Source organism: Metarhizium album (assembly GCF_000804445.1).
Source record: "Metarhizium album ARSEF 1941 chromosome Unknown scaffold_13, whole genome shotgun sequence".
In the NCBI taxonomy this organism is placed as follows: Eukaryota; Fungi; Ascomycota; class Sordariomycetes; order Hypocreales; family Clavicipitaceae; genus Metarhizium; species Metarhizium album.
The window spans coordinates 63405-76141 of record NW_024467587.1 but is presented as its reverse complement, the minus strand read 5'-3'; the positions used below and the strand labels follow the sequence as shown (position 1 = coordinate 76141).

The window sequence follows — 12737 nt, the reverse complement described above, 5'->3', positions numbered from 1 at the left end:
TCACGTCCCAAAGGCACGCTGCGTATCCGGAACTCCATCACTACGACATGGCGCCTGTGCGCCGCTACTTGCGAATCACGAAATATTCGGTCCTGGAATGCCGCATCTACCTCGACAACCCCTCCCTCGCGCAGTCATGGCTCCTGAACCCCCGCAGTCCCGTTCTTCCGCGCGTCATCGAAAGCATCCGGCCGCTCGTTCTTCCCAAGCTCCGCGAGGATAAGGAACGAAGCAGGAAGAAGGGTTCCAAGAAGAAGAACATCAAAGACGTCGTTGTGCAAGGTATGCTGGCACCGGGAATCATTGCGCGAGAAATTTCCCACTAAAGCCTACAGACGATTTTGAAGTATCCATGTTCTTGACCGAAACGTCGACTCGCCACTCTCTTCTGACAAAAAAGAAGCTCTTCCTGGACAAGGCCCCCCCCATGATGCAGTCAAATTCCACAAAACTCATAGACGAGACCAACATCGTCCCCGTTGACGTGGACGCTGGGCGTGACGTGGCTGTTTTGCGGCAAGAGCATAGCGACGACGACGACAACGACAACGACGTGAGACTGTCAGAAGTCCCGGTTTTCGGTGCTCAGGCCCAATCCAAGAGACATCGGAACAGTATTGATTCAAGACCAAGTATCGAAAACAGTGAGGAAGACGCACAAGGTCGAGATGCCGTTGAAATTGATTCCGACGCAGACGAACAACCGCCGTCGAAGCGGGCACGATACCCTGACGCACGAGGAGAAAACGACGTAGAAGAAGACGATGACAAGAAGAAGCTGGCCATGGACGTCTCCTACGAAGGGTTCGCCATCTACGGGCGCGTGCTCTGCCTTGTTGTGAGGAAACCAGAAAACAAAACCCCGCGAGCTCGACAGGACGGCACCAACAAGCGGGGAGGAGGCCAAGCCAGCATGGAGAACTGGATCACCTCTACCCAGATTCCAGTCGATGAAGATGTGTCCTGAAATATGACATGCAGTGGCTCAAACTCACCGTCTTTACCCGGTCAACGTATTGGCTCATCTCCGAGTGAACACTGAAAGCAGCACCAGGTACTCAGAAAACCGAATCGCCGTTGGCCCAAAATGGCGTAAGCCGTATAGTGTAGTGACGAGTGTGTCTCTCGTTTTTTCCAGACAACTCCGACGAAACACCATCAGGGCGTGCAGCGCTTGGGAGCAGCAACCATGTCCACGTCAGCCCGCTCTCGGACAGCCTCGTTCAGAAAGTATTGCCTCTCTGGCAAACGACCATGTGAAGCTCCTCCCTGCCAAGACAAAAGCTGAACACGATGTTCTGGGGTGTTGGTACTCCGTACTACGCACCAGTAATACTAGTTAGTTGCAACAGCTGAATCGCCTTGGGCCCGCACGGAGAAAATGGACTGTGCGAGTCCCACGCACGACACCTCTATTCATACAGGGGAAAAAAAGGAAAAGCTGCCCTCCCAGTCGGCACGATCCGTCACCTGATTCCACAAAAAAAAGGACAACCGGCATGAGACTCCCAGGCCCACAATGCTGTACACCCAGCAGCCCCCCCTTAGCTGAAGGAGGCATCGGGCTCCGGAGAATGAGGGGAGGGGGAGGGAGGGGGGGTTATTCTGAATTCAAGAGCAGGAGACGTCTGATTGGCACAATTGCGATGACATGCCGGTGGACCGAGACGCGAGCAAGATTGCTTCCGACAAGATTGCTTCCGAGACGCTTGCCCTGCTTCCTTGCCAATTGACCATTACGAGTAGCTGTCCCGAGGTCGGGATCCAGGCAGGTAGCGAAAGTCGGGAATGTGGGATGCACTCTCGGCAAGGATTCAACGGGATGATGCGTTTTGCCGCTCTTGGCTTCTTGGTATGGCGCGTGGGCGTGGTGGTGGCCATCAGGCTCATCGCGCCCGCCCGCGCCAGCCAGCGTCGCCGATGTCGTCGCTCAAATCACTTGGTCTGGTCGTGATTCTTCTCAAAACTGCTCGAGACATGGTCCTTTTGGCAATGTTTTCTCCTTTCCCCTTGGTTGGGTGGGGTGCGCCTTCGTCTCCAAGTCAAAGCCTTGTCACATTCGGGTGTGTAGTACAAGTACAAGTCAGGCAGCACTGAGCACAGCCCTTTGACACTCTAGATGGGAGAAGGAAGAAGGAGATGTCAAGTTCGGTTTCTCAGAGGAGGCGAGCGCCTCTCACGTCTTCCCCGCCAACAAAAAGAAAACAAAGGAGAAAACAGGACGAAATGTGACAAGCAGAGCAGGGAATCGCCATGGCATTGGCGCCACGGCGGCTTTGTAATCGTGAGCTGAAAGGGGACAAGGAGAGAGGACTTTTGCGTTTCCTTCACAGGACGGAATACCAGACTTGGCAACTCGGCACAGCCCGAAAAGTGCTCGGGGCTCTCTCTCGGAGTCTCTCCAAGCAAGTTATCACAGTCCGTATACCAGGTCATAGTCCATCCAGCCTTGTTGAAGAGCGTGCCACGAGACACTGTCAAGGGTTGACGCCATGAAACTTTGCGAGAGGGTATGTATGCTTGCCAGAGTATATAGTGTAACTTATCTGTTGCTTGCCAAGCTGTACGCGGGCGTCCGAAGGTCAGACGACCAAGGCGACCGTGGATACGGAGTACATGGAAGGCTTCCCGATGGCGTGGTAAACGTGCCGTGCCGGACTGGGCTGACCATGACATATCATTGCCACGGCGAACGACTCGATAGTCCGGAGTAGGCTGCATTACTTTCGCGTCATGAATGAGCACACCACATGCTGTACTTCAGTCAGCAAAGATAAGCCATCAAGACCATGTCGAATGATTACACATGCTGCACAGGCCAAACGGCTATCCGCCTGTTTGAGACGTCGTTCCGCAAGTTACCGTGTCCAATGGACATGTCACCTTCCATCTTGGCTGCATCGCTCCGCCACCAAGAGTCCTGGTGACGCGTGAGAAACGATGAGTCAGGGATCGATTGGCGAAGTGATTGGTCAGAGCCCCTGGTTACCACGTGGTTGCGACGAGCTGGTGGCTTGCCGTGTCGACAAGCAGGCACTTTGAGTCTAGTAAAGTGCGTGAGTGATGCTTCTGCTTGTGGCACGCACAAGTAAATTCGCGTAACGTACTGACTGACTGGCTGGTGCTCAAGTCACTCCCTTCATGTCATACTTGTATGTACATGCTCCTGTTCTTGCTTTGGCTTAGACAGAAATCATCCATGCCATGTCTGGTGCGACCGCCGAACGAAACTCAGCAAAGGATGAGAGACCAGCGTCTATTTTTCCCGCAACCCATGAAGGCGCCGTAATAATACTCTGCACATTATGACGGTTGATGCCAAGTCCTCTTGGCATTGGCATTGAGGCGAACACGCCCCGTCTTGGAATTGCGCGTCATGCTTCTTCCTTTGGACATGCCCAAGTCGTCGAAACCGCCCATGGCCAGCCAGCCAACGTCAGTGCGTGGCCCATAAGGTGGAACACTGCAAATGTGCCGAAGCCTTGTATCAATCGAGATCGGTTTGAAGGCCCTTGTCGCTTCATCCTCCTCCTGGTAGTGACGCAAGGCTGCCGGACCATGCAAAACCCTGAGTCGAGGCTGACGGGTGAATGCACGGCCCTGGTTGATTTCCTTGTCCCCCCTCTTGATTTCAATAGTAAAGCGACAGTATCAAAGTCTGAGCGTCCTCGATTGAGGTTCTCTTGGCGGGACCAACGTCAACCTGAATATGACGGTAGCATTGTCCGTTGTCCATCTCTATGACTGAGCGGCCCAGCGCACACCACCTGCCCCTGAAGTCGAGGTTTTGAAAGAGATGAATGGACATGCTGGATTCCACACACACACGTCTTGGGCGGTTGGAGACGCAAGCAGAAAAGGCCTGTCAGCCGGAATCCATCTTTATCCTACGAGCAAAGGTGAGCTGACGCTCGTCCAAGGCACGACTAACATGGCGGCTTCACACACGACTCGACTTCTATCCAGACTGGAGACGCTTGGTAGGCCAGCCCCAGCTGGCCATTTCAGAGACACGTATGAGGCCTCCCCACGTGTTTTTTTTTTTTTTTTTTTTTTTTTTTGCGGAGAAAGGGTCATACCCCCTCGATGGCGTGATTACATACATACGTCTTCCAGATATTCGACGACTACTCCGTACCTGGGTAGTCACTGACATGCTGCACGGGAGCAGCAGCCCCAATTGTGACCACTGGACAGGATGAGTGACTTACGATGCCGTCAGCCGCGATCCGACAGCAAAAAAAGGGAATGCCCCTGTCGCGCTATGATGAGTCTGCGTCAGCCCCTCTCCAGTCAACAGGGCGTGCTGGAATTGATCATGTTGCTGAACCAAGGCGGCGGAAGCTTGCGCCGCGTTTCGGATAGATTCCAGGACAGGTCCAAGTCCCTCTCTTCTCGTCTAGCGCTGTTCATGGCGGTCGAATGATGGACTGCATCCGTCGAGTTGTCTAGCATCATGTTGTCCGGTAATACCGACAGAGGAAAACATGTGCGCATACGGAGTAACTATTGTACCAATACTCCCATAGTCGCCGCCATGTTTAGAAGCCTTGGACCAAGGAGATACTGGTAACAGAGAACAAAAAAAAACATTTTTTTCTCAAAAAAAAAAAAAAAAGCCAGGGGTTCGGAAGGCAATCAATTACACGGCAATGTCCTTGCGAAATGAATTAATGCATTCAACTGTTTCAAAGAAGGAGAGACTGTGCTATCTTAGTTGGTGTATGAGCCCGGTCCAGGAATGGATTATTTCGTCCTCACGAGTCACCTGAACACCACGATTTGCTGGTACGTGGCGCCTTGGCGGTTGGCCATAGCTGCGCAGCCATAGGTACGTAATAATCACACCAACCGGCTGAAACAGGCAACGTCAAGGCCAAAGGCCATTATGTGGCGCTAAGCTCAGAGAGGCGCGCGATATTGCGGGAATCAGGGCATCAGGTCAACATGCGTCGCCGGAATTGATCGCAACCACGCAGTCATCGGTCAGAGGACAGAGAGATGTCTTGTCAACCAGACATCAATAGCTCCGAGGATCAAGAGGTCATCCTAACTCTGAGAGGCAATTTTCAACCAGCTTGGTCCTGGATCAGCATCGTGATGAAACGGCGGTGAGGTTTACCTTTGCCGTAGGCGGAACCTGCTATCCAATGGCTCCCCTCGAAGCGTTACTGGTTGACAAACCACGAGGACTTGCCCGTTTTAGCAGGTCCATCGAAAATGTCGACATGCGATGGTCGAGTAATCTCAATATTCCGTGGGTGTCATGACGCAAGGACTCAACGTGGCCCAATGTCCGGTGTTGAAATTCAGCTCCAGGAAAGAGAAGAATGGTAAGCATACTGAAGCTGGTGGCTTGGCGGCGTATGCCCAAGCTCTGAGAGAAGGACGCCACGCCACCACGCCGTTGTGAGTCGTGACGCTCGCCTGCTGGTGCACGTGCCTAGGGAGTGATGTGCCGGTCACAGAAATCGGATTAGAAATGTCTTCTCATTCTTGCTTGCTGTTCGGTAACCTAGCGAGGAACCGGGGGCATCAGTCATTCGTTCCACGTCCATCTATGGCGCGAAAGGGGCGGTACGGCCTGTGGGATTATTGGGGACACCGTGCCGTGCTCGTGAGTCCTTGTTCAGTTATTATTACTCCGGCTCGGCTAAGACCCTTATGATTTTATTGTGGCTCATGGCTGACCCGCTCTTCGACTCCATTGCTCATCTCCGGATTCCTGATGGGCATGGGGGGCCTGGCAGTAGTACTAGTACTACTACTATTAGAACCCACCACAGGGGAGGCGTTTGAATGGGCAATCCGACCACTCGAGCAAAATGAACCAGGCTCGTCACCGTCGCCAAAATCTCCACTGCGACCGACCTGGAGGCACTTCTCTGTTGACAATGAATTTGGGACTTTTGGCCACAGGCTGTCAATTCAGGAGCCAGAGTTGGTATCAAAGTGCAGCTGGCCTGGTCCTGGCCCTGGTTATGAGCCTTATAAGTGATAGCTTCAAGGATGATGGTTGGCTTTCCATGCAGTACCTGACGCAACTTGACCCAAAAACATAGGGCTGTAGGAACGAGTGGCCGCGAGATGGACTTGGCAGCAACGTGGGCCTAGGCCTTGTCAAGGTTCCTCAAGTTAGGCCTGGGTGGTGGCATGAGCTCACCGTGATTTGGTGACGATGCGTGAACGCGGGACGAGTCTCCTGAATAAGGTTTCGCTGCTGGAGGATGTGTGGTGATGGCACTCTGGGAAGGCTCTGAGTGGTAGCGCAACGAAAGGTTAATGACTTTGACTGCAACTGATTTGTTGATCTGGGTTGACCGACGTTCTTGAAGAATATTGTTGGCCACGCCGCTGTGAGCAGCGGTCAGCAGGATCGTCAGACGGCATAAGCTAGCATTCCCACGACAGCAACAGAACAGGGACAAGCCTTGTTGCCTGTAGCAGCAGCCAAGTCACCGGTAAGAGGCTCCGCTCTCGAGCTATTTGCTCCGTAGACGAACAGACGGTCTGAGAAACAGTATCTCGGCGTGAATAGAAGACACGTCCTTGAGGGGCGAACGCAACCGCCGACACGAAAAATAAAAACACGATGCCCGCTCTGCCGTTTGAGGCCAGCGATGCAAAATAGCCTTGTTAGGGCGGGACGAGAATTAGTTTTGCACCAGCAGGGCTCTCCGCAGCCGAGATCTGGTTGTTTTAACACAACATCCATGAAGCCATTGCGTATAGGGACTATTCCGTCAGGGGCCGGCATCAATGTATAGATGCATCGCCTCTTGACGCAGACGATCCGGGCGAGGCGACCAACAGGACCAGGCTTATTAGAGTGCGCCTGCTCATGCAGAACGTGGCTCCAAACCCCTGCAAATGACAGACGTTGATAATGATGCTTTGTCTGGCCGTAACGCCGTTGACTGGCCTCGGCGACGAACACCAGACCGGGGATCAGCCGCGAGAAGTGGCCAGATGACTTGCTTGCTTGCTTGCTTGCTGTCGAAGGAGGCTGCACACCTGCACGCCTGCGCGCCTGCACGCCTCCATCACCCCCGTCCAGTTCCTGCGCTGGAGGTTGCACTACGTGGCAATGTTGTTGCTGGCATCGACGTCCAAGGTTGCCTAACAAGTGGCAGGCGGAGATAGATGGGGTGCATGGCGAGGCTGGACGGTCAGCGTGACGGTCCGCATATCAGACAAACCCCTTCTGCATTATTGTTGTTGAAGACGGTGAGGTTTGGAAACAAGACAGGTCTCAACTGGAGTTTCCCTTTGAGGGGTTTTGTGGATGACACCTGGGAGACGTGTTTGAGACCGAGACAGCTGAAATGGTCGGTTGATTATTGGGAAGGAGCAGAGGAGCGGGAACGAGGACGGGGTGCCCAGTACGGATGAAAGTGTGACGATACAGCCAAGTACGGAGTACCTGGGGCACATAGCAGAGCGCGACTATTCTTGTTGACCAATGGGGCCTTTGACGTCAGGCGCACTCAGGCCATCCATATTTGACGTGGGATGATTACCCCCACACATGCTCCCTGTCCTCCTTCAATTTTCTTTTTTTTATTACGTCTTTTAATTTTTGCCTGAATCGGCTTTCCTTAACGCTTGACCACCGTCTCGAGTCGCTTTCAACCCGAAAGCCGAATTGTACTGCACAAAATGGTCTGGCTGCCCAATCGTAGTCGGCGCTGGCCCAACGCGAGCTACGTACTCGGGACTCCTGTGCTCCGTACACACACGATACCAACATGTGCTCGAGTAATGTGCTGTACATATGTGCATGTGTTATTGACGCATAACTAATGAGGCTGGCAGAGATTAAGGGCTTTTACCGACGCAGGGCTGCCCGGACGCTTCGATGAAGCTTCCAGATGTCCACACGGTGGGGAGGCAGAGGCAGTGGCAAATTTCTAGTCTGTCTGGGGTACTCCGTACCGAGTAAGACTTTTTCGAGCGCTAATAACACGGAGCATGAGTGACAAGACGGGGTGCTCGGAACAGAATAACTACTCTATACTAGCGGGACGTCACCGTGATTGCATTGCGGTGGATGCGAAGACGGCGCAAGGGATTGAGACGACGCTGGCCCCGGATTGATTGATTATTGTTATTATTATTACTATTACCACCGCTATTATTACTACTGCTACTGCTACCACCATCACTACCACCACCACCACCACCGCTGCTACTACTACATACATACCAGTCGTATTCCAGCTTGCAGTTTTCAGCTGGGTGGCGTCGCGGCGTCGCGGCAGAGCTGATGAGGCAGGTATTGAGACAAGTCGGATTTCCAAACTCGGTACAAGATGGTTATGACGGGAGCAGAAGGCGAACCCATAGCCGCAAGCAATCTTAGACGGGCTGGGCTGGTCAAACCCAATGCAACACGGCGACGCTCATTTACCCCGGCAGATGGCATGATGACACACACACCAGACCAGTTCTTGCGTGTCTGCCCTTTGCATCGCATCGAAAGCAGACGTGATGGCGGTCGGGCCATGACATGACGGCATCGCTGACTTGACATCTGGAGACATGAATGATGAGGCCCAGCCTGATTTTGCGCCGTCGTTTAGGGGTCTCGATGGCATGACAGCGTCAGATCGACAAACGCCATATTTGCGGCATAGGGGACCTCCTGCGCTGACCGTGTTTTCCCCTTTTTTTTTTTTCGCTTGTCCTGTCTGGAGTAAACCAAAAAGCCCTGCCCATTGCGGTGATGATCGAGCCAGCTTGATCAGACAAGGGCATCACATGTCGACGTCCAAACCAGACGTTGCAGGGGCCAACGTTCGGCACTCCAGCGCCTGTTTCAATTTCACTAGCGGACCCACCCCCTGGCTGAGCAAAAAGAACAGAAGCGAGGCAGCGAGGCAGCGAGGCAGCGAGGCACAGAGACACCGCACCCGCACCAGTGGGGCCGGTTGCGGCCTCGTAATTGAGGTTGCTTGGAGCACAGAGTATGACCGTACGCCAAGTGTTGGGGGCAGGTGCAAGAAGGGGCCTGGCACTGCGCACACCTACAGTACTTTCCAAGTCCTGCTCGGGTGGTGTGTGCGTGCCAAGTACCTACACGGTACTTTCAATTTTACTTTGGCTCATGCCCTCAATTTTGGGCCTGGCGGGAATGGCTTGGCCACGCCCTGTGGGCTCTGCCGCGACCAGACCAGTGGACTGAGCACACACCGCGGCCACGCCCAACCATGAATGAGCCCATGGTCCACGAGTCCATGACCACGTCGGTCAATTTGCGAATCTTAACAACTCTCATAAAGCTTGCTGCCGACCGGGACCCCTCCTTCCCTGAATCAGGTGCCTGGCGCCTGTGTATCGGACAGAGTATTTGAGCGTGTGCGCGGAGTACAGGCGTGCCTGCGGGCTGGCTGCCTCGGGATATATGCTGATGTGCTGATGCTGGTGTGCTGATGTGCTGATGTATTGATTTGTGGATGTGTGGATGTGTGGATGCGCTGATGCGCTGATGTGCTCATGTCCCATCTGTTGTTGCTGTCAGGCAAAGTCGGTAAGTACTGTACCTAGGTAGGTACTTCAGTACTCCGTACGCACTGGTCAACTCAAGAACTTCTTGGATGTACGTACCTCTAGGACCTCTGGGGCAGCCACCAGTGACACACACCCTCACCCCTGTCCTCCTGCGGCTGGCGCCTGGCCGATGCTCAGATTGCTGTCTCCATCCCGACCCTGTCTGTCTCGGCCTCTGGGAGTGGGAGGTCGAGCGGCGAGCCTTCGCTGCTGTTGAGCCTCGCCTTCTGGGTCAAGTACTTAAAGGAAAGGCCCTCCCTCGTCATCAAACATCGCCATTGCTTTGCCATCGTCACCTGCATCTCGTTGCTGGGTGATGTTCCCCTTTCTACTGTTTCCAACATCGCATCAACCCTCGGCTGACGATCATTGAATCCAACGAAGCTATAACTTGACTCGCCTTGATGCCATTCTGAGCGAGCCATCATCACCACCACATAACACCACCACCACGCGCCGTCCACAACAACTTACCCCGACAGTCACGCATAATGCCTTCTCAACGACCATCCCATCTTCCTCCATGTCCTGGCCCTCCTCCCAGCCGGCCTCTTCCGCCCCTGCCCAACCGCGGCTAAAGCTTCAACTCTTCTACGTCAACGACGAGTTTATCACTGTCATGTTCACTCTCGGTTACTGCTCGCACGCCCACAAGGCAACCTGTCAGCCTTGGAGGCTTAGATCTGTCAATGGACTGGAATAACGACGCAAGGCTTTTACTGGACGGTATCTCATGACGCGGACATGCATGTCAGCAGTTTCATTTACCTGACCTGCCTGGACGTGGGGTCATGTATGCATCTACCCTTGGATTCCTTGGACTGGCTTCTGCAAGTCGTGGTCACCCCCTCGACAGCCCCACGACGTACTGCTCCGCTTCCTCATTACAATGCCAATCAACATCAATTGGCTCGCCCTTACCGGTATCACTACTGCAGGCAACTGTCAGACGAGGGATAGGGGATATTAGGAGGAAGTGTAGGAGTCGGGGTCGGCATTCACCTCGAGGGCATCGTTAATCACGCCGTCTGCAGTCGACACATGGACTCCACCGCGACGGCCGCACGACGCGCTTCCCGGCCACGTAGACACCATCGTTCCTATTGTCTTTCTTGGGCGGGCCCAAGCAGACCTTTCTTTCTTGTCGTGCCGTTGTCATGAATACAAGGCCAAAGAAGGGGGAGGAGGGCAAGCTACAATCCTGCCTTGTACTTGAATATCTTATTTAATCGGTTATTTTCCTTGTTCAGGCGAAGTTTTGCATTGTGCCACGCCTGGACAATGCACGTGGGGAGAATTATGAGGGAGTTGACCATCAAACACTTGGGCATTTCTACTATAGAAGGCATTCGTTGGAACCATGGGATTCAAGCTGCTTTTCCATATTCCTTTTTGTTCTCTTCCATTCATCGGGGGAGGGTGTTCGCCAGGCACAATGTCGTCCGTCGCTGATACCCTCACAAATGCGACGACGAGCCTTTACCATTTTGGAATTGCATACCACTCGAGATGCGAGGAAGAGTAAGAAGTAATGACTGAAATGCCGGGACATGGGGGAAATATACAGCAGAATACTACAGAGACTTCATAAGAGAAGTTGCTTTACACACACAATCCACATGGTCACTCGCTCGGTGTTGACGTCTGACGTTTGACTCGCCATGTTTAGCACACCTCGCCGGCCGCGGAGCGGTACAGTAGCGCGAGAGAATGCAGATGACCCGACCATTGCTCGCCTACCTCAGCTGACCTGACTATTGTAGTTGACCTAACCTGACTATTGCTATAGAGCGCCTACTACTTTCTAATTAGCTAGAAGTTAAATTGCACTTATAGAGACTACTATTAGTAATTAAGAAATATATATAGAGAGTAGGGTTTTTTCTTCTATTAATACTTAGTAAGATTTCCTTCTAAATATATTATAAATTTAACTAGAATTAAATCTTAATTTAATTTTAATCTAATTTAATTTAGTTCCCCAACTTTATTATACTCTTCTTTCTCTATTAACTATTATAATAAATATTCTAGTTAGCTTGCTTAGAACTAAGGATATTAATAATAATTACAAACTTCTAGATCTACTTACTATTTATAATAAATTTATCTTTAATAGTAGAGATATTAATTCTATACTTTTGTAGAATATTTAAGCACGAAAAGATATTCTAGCTTCTAAGTATATACTATTTAATAAGGTAAGTTAAAACAATAAATATATTTTAATTATTATACTAACCTTTTTTATATAGGTTAAATATCTAGAAGCACCTTTATTACTATTAGTAAATTCCTTATTGTCAGCTAGAAAATAGAGGTGCATGCACCCCAACTTTATTATACTCTTCTTTCTCTATTAACTATTATAATAAATATTCTAGTTAGCTTGCTTAGAACTAAGGATATTAATAATAATTACAAACTTCTAGCTATATTAACAAAAATGCTATTTAAACCAGCAAAAACGTTTCAAATTGCTTAAAATTGCTATATAACTATAAAAATAGAATCTATTGCTATAGAGGCTTTCTAAAAGGTCACCTTAACCGGCCCAACCGATTAGTATAAATAGATTTCTATTATTAAAAAATTCGCTATAAGCCAGGATATTTAGGACTATATTAACCCTAATACTGAGCATATTACTAATAATACTAGGCTTATAAGGCCTAAAGAGCCTAGCTATAAGGATATTAACGCTGTAGCTACGTATATTGCTGACCTTACTAATGCAGAGCTTAAAAAGCTAGAAATTGCTAGAGCTAGCTATTAAATTCAGCTCCAGCTATATCTAGCCTATTAAAAAGCTATGTATAACATACAGAGCTATATTATAAGCACAGTTAGTCACTATTACGACACTATTTCAACAGAATTGCCCTACGCTACGCACTATACCCTATTAGGAATACGCTATTCCTATTTAGGCTTAGTGCTGAACCTCTGACTAATTAGAATTCAGTATTTAATTGAGCGACCCACCGTGGACCCACCGTGGACCCACTTTTCTAAACCTTATTATTATTCAACGAAATTTGCACTTATTTGCACCTATTTAACTAAGCTTTTATATAACAAGCTATTTACTATAAAAAAGGAGCGATTTCTGCACGGAAATCTATGTTAATTTACTATATTAACAAAAACGCTATTTAAACCGGCAAAAACGTCTAAAAACGCTTAAA

General features: G+C 50.7%; 1 protein-coding gene across 1 annotated transcript; it reads left to right on the top strand.

The window, feature by feature from the left end:
* Nucleotides 1–47: 47 nt before the first annotated feature.
* On the top strand, nt 48–967 carry MAM_05261 (uncharacterized protein; the record flags this gene model as incomplete). The annotated part of the gene is made up of 2 exons (XM_040824059.1): nt 48–282; nt 336–967. 2 exons carry the CDS (start codon nt 48–50, stop codon nt 965–967), a joined length of 867 nt encoding a protein of 288 aa, XP_040677771.1.
* Nucleotides 968–12737: the final 11770 nt, after the last annotated feature.